The following is a 14,385-nucleotide window of genomic DNA, read 5'->3' on the forward strand; positions in this document are numbered from 1 at the left end:
ATTGAGTTTCAACTATTTTTGTAATATTAGAATATATTTGCAATAATTCAGAACGATGTTTCATATGAAAAATACAGCTATAGCAGGAATAATCATCAATAAAGACAACAAAATATCAAGATCTACCAATACTAGAGACAGAGAAAGGCCCTTAGACATCAGAATATATTAAGTCAAAGATATCAGTGGACATTAATTCACTAGTATTGAAAGGCAAAGTGGGTTATTTTCCTAACGTACATGAAACATAGTCAGAATTTTCTATGGATACTGAAACTAACAAACCTCTAAAAGCCAAGTATTGTACCTAAGAGGAGGAAGCGTGACCAAGTCGAGCATGCCAAAATGCAAGGGAATGAATAGAAGAAACTGTAGCAGTTGCAACAGTAACAGAGACGGGAGCAACAGGTGGAAGACGAAGATTGTCCGTGGGAAACATACGCCTAACTCTAGGATCGGTCCCAAGTTCTTGTCCCGTCCTCGGATCCTGCATAATAAACCTAGAATAATCAAAGGTAATACAATAACCCAACTTAGCTAATTGCCTCACAGAAAATAAATTGTAAGAAAGGTTTGAAACATTAAAGACCACAGGAATCAAGAGGTTGGAGTTCGAGATAGAACCTATATTATGACTAAACATTGTGGAACCTTTAGTTGTGCGAATATTAAGAGGGTGTGGTGTAGGTTCAAGTTGAGAAAATAAGGATGAGTGAGGTGTCATGTGATTGCAACAAGCAGAATCCATAAGCCAAAAGGAATGAGATATACCAAATGAAATTCAGAGAGAAGAGGAATAAGATACATTACCAACCATAAGAATGACATTAGCGATGATGTTTTGTAGGTCAACTGTGGAAATGGTGATAGTGGATCTAGAAGACTTAGACTTTGCGGAGACGATAGCCATTGGTTGGATACTCTCAGTGTTAGCAACAGAAGCAACAGAAATGGAAACAACTGATTTGTTGCGTTGATAGCATGTCTCAATATTATGGCCAATACATTTACAAAAATTGCAAAAATATTTGTTGGATTGTCGGTGACGATTGTTGCAATAAAAGGAAGACCTACCTTATTCTTCATTTAGATGCAAAAAATACAAAAATGGATTGCAAAAATGAAATCTATGCGAAAACTGGGAAATAGTCACTTGGACTGCAAAAAGTCAACTATGGGTTAAAAAGTCAACGGTCACTAACGCAACAGGTCAACGGATGACGTAAGTAGGATGACTTCAGCAAACCGCTAAGGCTGACGTTAGTAGCTGACATGGCAGATGATGTAAGCGGCTGATGTGGCAGAGATGGCGTCACGAATGACGTTAGTAGGTACTTCACCAGCGCGTCAAGCGCGTGCCAAACCTAAATCGGTGCGTGGCGACGCGTGCAGCGTATAGGACAACTCGCCGAATCTTTGAGCAGCGCGTGGGGGCGCAGAAGGCGTCAATTCTGGCTGGGTTTTGTAGATGAGTTGACGATCTACAGGACTGTGTCATTGGTGTCGTAACCGAAACTTCAGAGCTGACAAATCCGACGAAGGCAGTGATCTTCGTGATGGAGAGAGATCTTTTGGCGATGATGATTCAACTTGGAGTGCCTCTGACGGCAGCGGAGCAGTCAGAAAAAGGGCACAGATAGGTTTACTGATAGGAGAAGGTTAAGGTAGCAGAGAATACCGAAGAAGACAAGACTGCAAGACTCCAAAAAGGTCGGAGCAATGGCTCTGATACCATGTTAGAAATACTGAATTCAATAGTATTGTATCTCACAAATAATAGAATATACATGAGTGCCTTTATATAGGAGGCAGATGTGTGCAGTACAAGTAAGAGTATAGTACAAGTACGTGTACTATACAAGTAAACAAGGTGGGCTTAAAGCCCACAACCTAATACACGTTAACATGTACCATTTCATCTTCCTCTTATTTTGTTTCTTTGATTCTTGCTTTTGCTTTGTTACGATGATTTGCTATGGGTATGCTGAAGTTCTCACATTGGTTGAATGGGTTGGTTTTTATTTATTTATGTGGTTTTGACAAATTTCTTACTATTCTTCTTAAGATTAACAGCGGGACTATGGGTTTGATCAGTTTTGGAATCATGTCCATGATGCCAAAATTTGCATATAGGTCTCTCCAAATTTTGATTTTGTTTATGAGATCATGATTTTGATAGTGTGAACGAGAAAACAAATTTTAAATTGATTTTTTTTAGTTCAGTTTTTTTCTTTTTTTAAAAAATTGATAAATCAAGATAATTTTTATATTTGGATCAAAATGTGGAAGTGACATTTTTAATGTCAATTAATTTTTATTTTATTAGTCATGTAAACTTTAAGTGTACCATTTATGCAATCCATTAATCACTTAAGCATTTTTTTTTGGATAAGTAGGAAGAAAATATTATTAATAAAAGAATAGCATGAAAAATACAAAGAGTTCACTATAGTGAACAAAGAATAATAAGAAACAAAAAGAGACAAGCAGCCGCTAAGCTATTCTAATAGAAAAAAGGAATCCGTAAGGGTAGAACAATCCAAGAGACCCCAACAGCGAGACCAATCGAAGAGGGTCCGTTGGCATAATTCTAATAACTGAACCACAGTTTTTCCCATTATTCTCAAAAGAACACCGATTCCGTTCAATCCAAATGGTCCACATTAAACAGCCTAAAACCGAATTCCAAATATCAGAATTATGCTTCCCAAGCCAATGATCCCAATAAAATAATGAATCCACAACTGAACCTGGCATGGCCCAATCGATCCCAAACAACCGAAGCATATACTTCCACAAAGAATGAGCTATTAGACAGAAAAGTAATAAATGATCCACAAATTCCGCATCATAACAGCACGTACAACAACGATTCGCCAAAGGGCGACCATGAAGTATAAGTTTATCTAAAGTTGAAATCTGATCATGAGTTGTTGTCCACATAAAGAATTTAGGAACCTTTACTTTCCAAATACCCTTCCAAGGGAAAGTAGAAGGAGCCGCATTTCGAATCTCATGATAAAAAGATCAAATATAAAACTTACCACTTTCATTAAGACCCTAACAAAGACTGTCACACACTCCACCCCTAGGATTCTAGGTTTGTATGAAATGAAGGAGGGAGTAGGAAGCCGCTAACTCCCAATCATTGAATTCCCTATAAAATCTTAAACTCCCTATAAAATCTTAAACTCCACACTTTGTCATTATCACCCACTGGAAGGCTTAACACTTCTGAAATACAAGCTTCCTTATTGGTTGAACACATAAATAACTGTGGATAAAGAGTTTTAAGGAAATTATCCCCAGTCCACTTATCATGCCAAAAAAGAATACGAGAACCATCCCCCACCACAAAAGACAAATGCTTAGAAAAACTTTCCCTCCCTTCACTAATACTCCACCATAAACCATACCCATGAGCTCTTCTACAGACTCTAGTGCACCAACCCACTTTCCCCTTCCCATATTTCATGGCTATGACCCTCCGCCATAGATGAGTGATTTCATGGCCATACCTTCAAACTCATTTCCCTAATAGGGTCTGATTAAAAGACGCCAAATTCCGAATTCCCAAACCACCCAACTCACGTGGTAAGCAAATCTTTTCCCAAGCCACTAATGGATATTTGAAACACTCAACTGAAGAACCCAACAAAAAATCCCTCTAAATACGTTCCAATCTAGTCACCAAAACTTTAAGGATAGTAAAAAGGGAAAGGTAATAAGTCGGAAGGCTTGAAAGGGTACTTTTCAACGGAGTGAGTCTACCACTCTTTGACAAATAAAGCAACTTCTAGCCCAAAAGCTTCTTTTTCATCCTCTCAAGAATTGGATTCCAAATAGAGGTTGTTTTATACAAAATTCCTAATGGCATACCCAAGTAAATTATAGGCAGACTGCCCACCCTGCATTGAAGAATATTAGCCAAAGTCTGAATGTTGCTCACCTCCCCAATAGGGACAATTTCACTTTTTCCCACATTCACCTTCAAACTAGTAAAAACTTGAAAACAAATCAAAACCAGCCTAATAGAAAGGATCTGCCCTCTAGAGGCATCACAAAAAAGGATGGTGTCATCAGCAAATAATAGGTGAGAAATACAGATACCAGTAGAATTAATAAGACCTACATGAAAACCCCATATGAGACCACTGTCCTTAGTTTTCTTCAGGATACGACTTAAAACCTCCATGATCAAAAGAAAGAGATGGGGAGACAATTGATCACCTTGTCTTAAACCTCTAGAGCTATCAAAGAAACCAGTAGGAGATCCATTAACCAAAACTGAGAAGTGAATGGTAGTGACACAAGTCTTTAGCCATCTCCTCCATCTACCTCTAAAACCCATCCTCTCCATTAGATAGAACAAATTGTCCCAGTTCACATGATCAAATGCTTTCTCAATGTCTGACTTACACACCACCCCTAGAGCTCGACACTTCAGTCTACTATTTAAACATATATTAGCAATAAGTACTGAATCCAAAATCTGTTTGCCACCAACAATAGAATTTTGCGACTCTGAAATGAGTTTATCCAGCACCAACTTTAATTTTTTAGCCAAAACCTTAGACAATGACTTATACACATTGCCCACTAAGCTGATAGGCCAAAAATCTTTGATATACAATGCATTATTTTTCTTGGGAATCAAAAATAGAAAAGAAACATTCAGAGACCGTTCAAACTCTGAGCTCCTATGGAAATGATAAAAAAAGGCCATAACATCTTTTTCCACTACACTCCAGCACTTTTGAAAAAATTCCATATTGAAACCGTCAGGGCCTGGGGCTTTATTACCCTCCATCTCTTGAAGAACCTTTACCACTTCCTCCTTAGAAAAATCCCTCTCTAGATCAGGCCACTCATCCTCCTCAATTCTAGCAAACTCTAATCTATCCATAGAAGGACGCCAAGTATTCGGCTCAGTGTACAAGCTTTGATAAAAATGAACCACCTTAGACCGCACATCTTCCTCATCCTCATAGAGGACACCATCCATCTCTATAACTTGAATATGATTAGTACTTCTATGGGAGTTTGCTACTTGATGAAAAAACGAGCATTATTGTCCCCCTCCTTTACAAATAATATCCGGGAATTTTGTCTCCAAGAAATCTCCTCCAAAGAGGCTAGATTTGCAATCTCACCTTTAATATGAATACAACGAGTTTGTTCCTTCTACAAAAGAATTGACAAGTCCTCCCTAGCATCCAAACCCAACAATTCAGATAAAATACATTTCTTCCTAAAAGCTAGATCCCCAAATTCCTCCTTATTCCACTTTTTCAAGTCTTCTTTAAGAGTTTTTAATTTACGAGCCAGAATAAAGCTTGGAGAACCCGAAAAGCAATACTCATTCCACCATTGCCGATCTCTCTCTGCAAAACTCTCTTCTTTCAACCACATATTCTCAAACTTAAAGGCACTTCAACCTTTATTAACACTACCAGCCACCACCAAAAGTGGGCAATGATCAGAAACTATACGAGGGAGTACCCTTTAAGACACGTTTCCAAATTGATCTACCCAATCCACCGATGCCAAGGTTCTATAAATTCTTGACATACAATCTGTCCCCGAATCTCTAAACCAAGTAAATAAAACCCCTTCAAGTGGTAAGTCCACAAAATAATTAGCCTCAATGAAGTCTGAAAAAGCAAACATAGCCGGACTAAAAGCCTCACAACCAAATCTTTCACTCGGATATCGAATGATATTGAAATCCCCAATCACACACCATGCCGTATTCCACCTAGAGTGCATCATTGTAAGCTCCTCCCACAGAGCACCCCGCTAACTATCATCATTAGGACCATACACTCCTAAACATGCCCATACAAAATCATCTACAACCCCCTTCAATAAAACATTAACAGAAAACTAACCAACAACACAATCAACTTTTTCATAAACTCTCTTGTCCCAAACCAGTAACACCCCCATGTAGTGTTAACTGCATCCAGAGCAACCTAGTGTAGGAAATGATTGCCCCGAAGGCTTCGAACAACAGAAGAGTTTATAGAAGACAGTTTAGTTTCCTGATAGCAAACAATATCACACTTCCACTCCTTGGGAAGATTTTAAAATACCTCTCACTTCTGAATATTGTTTAATCCCCTAACATTCCAAAATAAAAGCCGTAAACTCATTTAAAATTGGTAATCACCCCCGTACCTTTTGAAGAATCTATGTTCCTCTCCTTATATGCTACCCCATCATAATTAATTGAAGAAATCAAACCTTAAGCCCTTTCTGCCTTGAGTTCACAATTCCTTTAGAAGTCCCAACGTTTACAACATCAATGCAGTCTTGTTCAAGGAGACGAAACAAAGCCAAACACTGATCTTCATGCTTAACAATAGGAAAACCCATAATTCTACAGAAACTTTTCATTAGGCTACATACCCATTTCGAATTTTTCACCTCTGACCCCCAAACCTCTCCCTCGTCAACTTCTTAGATCACCTCCAATTCCTTTTGTTCATTGGGATCCCATATAGATAAAGGTGAACACTTCAATAAGCCATTCTCTTCCTCCCCATGAAAAAAACCACTAGGGTTAACTTCACTGTGCTTCCACTGAAGCAGAAAGTGCTCAGACCCATCTTGTACCAGCTCATCCCCATCCAAGTAGTTCGATGACACTAGCTCAACCTGAGAATTGCTCCATTTTTCTCCCTTCTCACTTGATACCTCTGTGGAGTTATCTCTCTCCCCAAAATAGAAGCCTTTCTCGCTACCCAGACCCGATAGAGGAGAAAATTGATTTTGAACAGCACCTTGAGAAGAAACAACATTCCCAAGCCTTATTAGCCTCGTCGACATCTCTACACTCAAATCACTAGCCATCGGAGTCCAATTCTCATCCCCCATCCCTCGAGAGGTCACTACCTCGCCGAAGAACCTAAACTTGGAAGCCTCAGTCACATTTGTCGCTTCATTGGGGTGATCTCCCTCTAACTTGATAGGCAGTGAGACCACTAAGGCGACATGAATAGGTCGTCATTAAGGGCGGAAGCACAAAGTTCCGATTCCAACACTGCTGCTATCTCCGGTGACTCAGAATCTCCACTTTTTCTTCCTTTCGAGCTCTCGCCTATTACCCACATAGACTTAAGCCTCATAATTCACTTGTAATGTGTTGGGCTTGACCAAAATGCCCTTACTTTGTGAAGACACTTGCGCGTGCTGGTTGTGCTTTATCAAGCCCGCTTGTGTTGTTTTGTGACTTTTGGCCCACCACTTAAATCCTTGGGCCAGCTGAATTCCTTAGCACGCAAACAAGTCACAATACATCTCCCACCCTCAAGCTTGCACACTCTCAAAGCCAAAATGGCAGGTGTCAACTTAAAATTAAATGCTCGCGTGGGTCTACCATTTATAACTGAAACATTTACTATAGGATCTCCATGAATCACAATATGCCCCAATTAATTCCAATTTTTTCAAAATTCCTAATCTTAAGCTGATTACCATAAATAGACATGATTTTCCCACTCTGGCCACCACCAGCAGACTGACCACCTCCACCACCATTATTGGAGGATACTTCGGCCATAGATACCAGTTTTACACCAAAGAGAAAATTCCTTGGCTCTTTCTGAAACAAAGACCAACCAGCATGATTGGAGCTTGCTGGCATCATAATACAGCATTCCTAGTCCCTCCAAAATATACCGCAATAACCACAAAAAGACCAGTTTTGTTTGATCTCCCACAGAACTCTATCAACTTCCCATTATCCCTAAATCTCTTACGGAGTACATCTCGACCAGGCACCCAATCTTGTATATCGGCAAGACAAGTAAGGATCCACTCCATACCCCTACGTCCAACCCAAATAGAGCTCGACATCCCGACGTGTCTCATGTATGGCATACGAATCAGACCATCCCCCATCAAAAGAGAAAGAAAAAGTTTTGTATCAATACGAAACTACCTCTTACTACCCCCATGGTCAGAGGATTGAGACGTAGGAAGGATATTTTGTGAGGTTTCTATGGTGGGAGTATTTGGTATGGCTGAAGGTGTAGGTACAAGATTAGGCGGTTTAGGCAAAACATGATTAGACATATGGCTTCTCTGTAGCTTTTCCCCATGATAGCATTGTGACTATTTCTTTCTCTATTTTATTTGTCTAGTTTAATATTTAGTGTTTTATTCTTGTGTTTTATTTCAATTACCATGAGTAGCTAAATTTATAATTAGAGTTGAGGATGAAACCTTGTTAAGGATATCAGTAATATATATGTGATTTGATTTTTCCCACAATAGTTGTTCTTTAGTGATTTAAATTGTTCTTATTTCATATCAATTGACTAAGATGAGATTTTAAATATGAGCTCAATCATATTTTTCTCATGATTTAGGATTTGTCTTAATTAATTGAATGCTTGGTTTATTATTTCTTGGTTTTAAAATTGGATATCTTTTATGATTTGTTTGGCTACAGATACAATTAATGATTTGATTTTATATCTAGGAAGCGAAGAATAGCATCCTTTAGATATTTAAATAGAAGTTTTAATGATAATATTTTCAATGGTAGCAAGATTGATTTCTAGATTATCATGTAGTGATTGAGAAAAATTAATGATTATAAGTATATGCTGATATGACTTTCAAGGCGGATTCCAAAACCTTAATTTTTTTTTTGAGAGAGAGAGTTTTAACTTATGACGTCCGCTTCTGATGATAACTCTTTATCATCAGATTAAGACACCAATCAGTTTTTTGTGTAGACAGGGATTGAACTCTAGATCTCTTATTCAACCATTAAAGACCTTAACAGTTGAGCTAGCTGGAACCCATAAAAACCTTAATTCATTTCTCTAGATTATTTACATCTTTTTACTACTTTATGTTATATCTTTACTTAGTTTAATTTTTTTTTTTTAGTTTATTTAATTTCAAAACAACCAATTTTTATTAAATTAGATTAGGATTAATTTATCACCCTAAAAAAAAAGATTAGGATTACTTTATGGGTTCCAGTTAGCTCAACTGGTAAAGTCTCTGATAGTTGTATAAGAGATCTGAGGTTCAATCCCCGCTTACACCAAAAATTGATTAGTGTTTTCGTCTGATGATAAAGAGCTATCATCAAAAGTGGAAGTCATAGATTGAAACTCTCTCTCTCAAAAAAAGAAAAGATTAGAATTGGTTTAATTAATTTTCCTACGTTAATGTAATAACGGCAAAGGTTAATTGACTAGATTAGCAAAGTCTATAGATTCCAAAGGTTGAGAGTTTTAGGTCTGACACGCGCACACACACGAACACGAACACGAACACGAACACGAGCACAGACTATTGATATTAATAGTGATAAGAAGTTTCGTGCTGCTGTGTTGATTGTGCTATTGTGCTATTGTGTTGCTTAATTGGGTCACTTGTTAGTCATGTGGCTTCATGGTTGTTAGCTGTTACATATAGTTAGTGAACAGGGTAATATTACGATAATGCCTTGTATTCTGTTGTTCTGCTCTAAATCCCCCAACTTCTTTTCAAAAAAAAAAAAAAATCCCCCAACTTCTTGGAGGCCAGCTGTCCTTGAATTCAGCTAATCCCTTCCAAGAGTCTGAATAACAGAATCTTTTATCAAATTCATAGTCTGTATTGGCATCATATTTATTGTTGTTAAGGCAAAATTTAACAACAATAAATTGGCATGTGGAGCTTAAATTGGAATGTTAAAATAAAAAAATTAAAAAAATGACTTTGTCATAGGTATATAAAACTATAAGGTTTTTATTTTATTGGATTTTCTGACTTTCAATATTTCTTTCAACTTGCGGACTGATGGTTACGCATAGTCATATTCCCCCATGAGACAACAAGAGCTTGCAACTAAATTGGTTGCTTCACATCCAAACTTAAGCAAAAAACATGAGAGAGAGATCCCCACCCAAAAAAAATGCTCATTTAGTAATTGGTGACAACAGCACGATGATACTCTCAGGTTTCTTTTCCTCGTACTTCAAAGTTGGTAAGCGTAGGTACTGATGTCATTCCATGACAGGCAGCACTTGATCTTCTTATGTTGAGGTATGTGGAATTTTGGTTCTCTAGGTACAGTTGGATGCTTCATTGACCTTAAACAAATGAAACAACAATGTGAGTAATTTATAATTGCCAGGAAGAAGGAATTTCATGACCTGAAAATTTTTAGCACATTCAACCTGAAAGTTTGTTATTAGCGGTCTGACCCTAATCAATGAATAAAATACAAATTAACTCCAATATAAAGGCTACGTTGCGTGATGGTCCTGGGTGAGCAGAATTCAATAGACTTGAAGGGCTAGTCTGTTCAGAAACAGTGTTCTTTCATTGTGGACTTCAGACCAACTACCATTACAAGCTATATAATTGACTCGAGTTGCATACAAAAACTGAAATGGGCCATAACCAAATATAAAAAACATATTGACTTTATCATAACCATTATATAGCCTTTATCATAAGCTTCTATATTGAATGAACTGCAACTCATGTTATAAATAGGGTACTACATGTCTTAATAAGGATACGACTTTTCAAAGTGTATAACTACTGTATATTACCAAACATAAAAACAAGCTAGAATGAAATCCTGTGTTTTAAACCAGATACAACTTTTACCTTCTGGGAATGAAAGGCCTGTCAAAATAGGGCATAGGTTGTGCTTTTGGAACGAGTTCCTTTCTCAACCTTCTTATTTCTTCCTCTTCTGCCAACTGCAAGAGGAATATACCAACATATACAATTTAGATGAAACAGATACTACTTTGTGACATTAGCTACAAAATCATCTTCTTCATCTAGCATACCTTCTGCTGTCTCTCTCTTTCCATCTTGTATTGATCAATCAGGCTCATCTTCTCTGCTACCTAGATATGCACATGCACACACACAGACAACAAGCATACAAATGGAAAGTTAATTCGATTTTGAAGCCTCTTGATAAATCTGTAAGATTTTAAAAAGACTTTATGTTTTCCCATATATAAGTGATAAATGAAAACTCATGTTTTAAGGATTTTATTTGTGAAAAATGTTATGGTGAATAACAATTTCTAGGTAACTCTCAATTGGTATAACCCCTTTGGTTAATAAACACCTTGAAGTTACAAGTTTTAAACTCCTTGATGGAAGGAGGGTTATGGAACAAATCTTAATTTAAAAGGGTCCCTAGTCCCAAATCTTTTTTTTCTCTAAACACTTAAACAACTATGGCTAAAGTTATGTTAGTTATTTATTTTCTCCCGCTGCTCTCTAAATTTTATCTTTCAAAATCAAGTTCAGTATATACAGGACAACAAGAACACCCACAAATACAAGTTGACCACCATAAGAAAAGGCATTGTTTTATGACAATTACCCATTTACGCTTATATTACCCAATTATGCCCTAAGCACTTATTAATAACAATAAGTCTTATCAGACATGATCAGCATTGCTAATGACTTGTCAAGAGTCAAACACTATCCAATAAGGGTCATGCCATAATAAAATCTCTGTTAAACCCCAAAGTAGAATGTTAAGTGTTAACTTCATGAGTTCTAAAAAAAAAAAAGAAAAAGGAGGGGGGGGGGTGAAGGTTCATTGCAGTGCATTCTAATGAATTAAAGGAAGGCATAATCCATTGGAATAATTAGAAAAGCACCTGATGGTCAAACTCAGCACGTTCTACTGCTCGTAGATCACTGTGAAGCTTTAGGTCTACAGGCCTTGTAATCTCCTTCACTGGAGGTTTTATCAAGCACTGAGATAACAAGCACCAAAGATGCAAATAAAGTCACTAAGCACAAACAACCAATACTTAATTTCTGAAACTCCCTGGACTGAAAATATGCTAAAAAAGGCATTAACCTATAAAGTAATTTTCCAATTAACATAACAATAAAGTATATGAACTATTATGATAGCACTTAAAGTTAAAAGCAAACTCAAAAATCAAAATGTTTCATTTTGTTTTTTCATGTGATTCAAAACGTAGGTTTGAAAGCTACATTCAGTCCTTATAATGCTAAAGTTAAAATTAAGCAGTCCAAGATAACCTATTAACTTGTTCCAAAAATGGCCTCACCTCTGGTTCATCTGTTGTCCATGGGAGACCTTGTGCAATTGGAATCCGCTGCCTCTCCTCCTCTACCACTATTTCTTGTAATTTTTTCATAAATTCTTCCTCCTTAAGTCTCCCCCTTTGCTACAACGAGATTCAATAATGAAAGTTAAAAGGCAGATCTAATGCAAGTTAAGGTGCAGTGTTCATAATCAATTGACTTTCATTATACTCACCTCTGTCCGTAGCTTGAACGGTTTTTGGCTGGTAACCTTGAGCTGCTTCTTCTTCCATCTACTTCCACCCATTGTGCTATAAGATTCAGAGCTCTGAAACACAAATACAGACATAAGAATAAGAGTCGACTAGTTAATGAAACATTTACCTTCATCTCCAATGGTACTTAACATAGTTACTAAATCTTACATTTCTTCGGCTCCTTCGACCCCCGTTAGAAGTCCTGCTTGAAATACTTAAACAAAAAAGATACAAAAGCAAACCGAATCAAATAATTTGATAAGTATCAAAACTAATGCTAACTAGAATAAATCAAGCTATTGCTACCCACCTTCCCTGGCTACTATCCCATGAAGATGAAACCGAAATCCTTGAATCCAGACCAAGATTCTCCGATGTCAAGAACAACTCTGATGGACAGAAAGAAGAAGAAGAAACCTGTGTCTCTGGAACCTTAGGAGCCTGCAATCCCGGTAAAGCCCATTTCATTGCCTTCTTTTCGTTCTCTTCTGCTTCCTTCTCATCATTGGAATCCTTTTTACTAGGTAATGAAAGAAGCTTCTCAAAGGCCTTCACCAAATGCAGCACTCTCCCAGACCCAGATTCAGGCACACTACTCCTTGCCTCTTCCAACAACTTGTCCCTCCTTCTCTTAATCGTTGAACTGCCTATTTGACTATCTCTATCTGAGGACTCATTTACCGCAGATCTATCACTTTCCCCCACCTTCCCTTCATACTTGATATCATCATCATCAATTGTCTGGTCTTGTAGCATCAAACCCTTCTCTATTTCCTCTTCAAGTTCACATTCTGCTCTATCGTAACCCTTCAACTGATCGGATTTCCTGGCCTCTTCGCTTCGATTCTTGAAAAACTCTTCCTGGGACGCCCTCAAATTCTCATAGGCCACACACAAACACTTCTTGGCATTACCATTACCACCACCAACCATCTCTTTACACTTGCACTGAACCCTCGACCCCAAATTCTCTTTCTTTAGATTCTTCTTCGCCACTACAAACTTTCGATCACGGATCTTATTCCGTGGTGAGAACGCTGGCATCGGATTAGGGTTCTTTGAAGCCGTTTTCTGCGCCTTTGCGGATTTGGTTACTGGGGAACTCGTGGGTTTTAGAACAGGGCTTGAATGAGAGATATTGGGGTTCAAATTCTCAGAAGGCTTATGATTTTCTTGAATCTTGGACCGAGACCCACGTGGGTCTTTCACTGGAGTCACGGCTCCGGCGTTCTTGCCGATCAAATCCATCGGAAAATGCAAAGACTCACCGTAAAAGAAATGGGTTTTGGGTATTCTAATCCTTTAATGTGAAAAGGTAAAAGAGAGATAGAGAGAGGAGGGGCTTTGTGTGTGTGTGATCTCTTGAAATTGATGAAAACAATGAATGATGGTCTAGAGGATTTGAATTACATTTAGATGACAGGGACGCTCTCGTAACGGCTAGTTTTTGTTTTGGTAGGGTTTGGGTGTGGATTAGGATTTGAATTTTTGGTTTGGGTTTTGACCGTTGGATACGGTGATTAGGATGGTCCGATTGCCGTGGTGACTGGATCTGATTAACAACGGTTTTTGCTACGCTAGTTGCCGAACATCTTTGTTTTTTCTTCTCTTTTTTTGCAAAAATGCAAAACTGAGCTCTAACTTTTAGCTTTTATCATTTCAGTCCTTAAACTTTCAATTTTGTCATTTTAGTATTCTAAATTTCAATTTTTGTCAATGTAGTATTCTGTTAGGTTTCAGTTATGTTAAATTTGACATTTTTTTTATTTTAAAATAATTTTTGTAATTAAAAGAAAATAAAAAAAGCTTGAAAAAAAAACATGGAACTTAAAATGAGTTAAATCATGGAACAAAACAGAAGAAATTCAAATGCGAAACAGAATGAGAAAATCAAACCCAACGTCATCCTAAACCACATTATCCTCTTCTCTTCTATATCAACAATTGAGTTCAACCAACTATCGCCGTGCCTTTCACTATCAGTAGTACTCTTTGACCACCATGCCACTGGCACTGTAAAATGACATCAGCAACTCCAACGCCCTCGTCGGTGTCAGTTTCAGCCGCGATTGACTCT

At 37.6% G+C, this 14,385-nt stretch overlaps 1 protein-coding gene across 1 annotated transcript; it reads right to left on the reverse strand.

Moving 5' to 3' along the window:
- Positions 1 to 9,732: 9,732 nt before the first annotated feature.
- On the reverse strand, positions 9,733 to 13,694 carry LOC142605533 (microtubule-destabilizing protein 60-like). The gene is made up of 8 exons (XM_075776937.1): positions 12,619 to 13,694; positions 12,477 to 12,522; positions 12,287 to 12,379; positions 12,075 to 12,194; positions 11,652 to 11,750; positions 10,815 to 10,874; positions 10,627 to 10,721; positions 9,733 to 10,100 (listed from the first exon to the last, which is right to left on the reverse strand). The coding sequence occupies exons 1-8, from the start codon at positions 13,554 to 13,556 to the stop codon at positions 9,986 to 9,988; spliced, it is 1,566 nt and encodes a 521-aa protein (XP_075633052.1). The 5' UTR covers positions 13,557 to 13,694; the 3' UTR covers positions 9,733 to 9,985.
- Between the last annotated feature and the right edge of the window lie 691 nt (positions 13,695 to 14,385).

Source organism: Castanea sativa, chromosome 1 (assembly GCF_040712315.1).
Source record: "Castanea sativa cultivar Marrone di Chiusa Pesio chromosome 1, ASM4071231v1".
NCBI lineage: Eukaryota > Viridiplantae > Streptophyta > Magnoliopsida > Fagales > Fagaceae > Castanea > Castanea sativa.

Excerpts from the sequence above, each read along its gene's own strand:
- LOC142605533 (XM_075776937.1), bottom strand. The coding sequence starts at position 13,556 with ATGGATTTGATCGGCAAGAACGCCGGAGCCGTGACTCCAGTGAAAGAC. Across the intron at positions 12,523-12,618 it reads TGGGATAGTAGCCAGGGAAG|TATTTCAAGCAGGACTTCTA; the intron begins GTGGGTAGCAAT and ends TTTTTGTTTAAG. Across the intron at positions 11,751-12,074 it reads GGACAACAGATGAACCAGAG|TGCTTGATAAAACCTCCAGT; the intron begins GTGAGGCCATTT and ends TTGTTATCTCAG.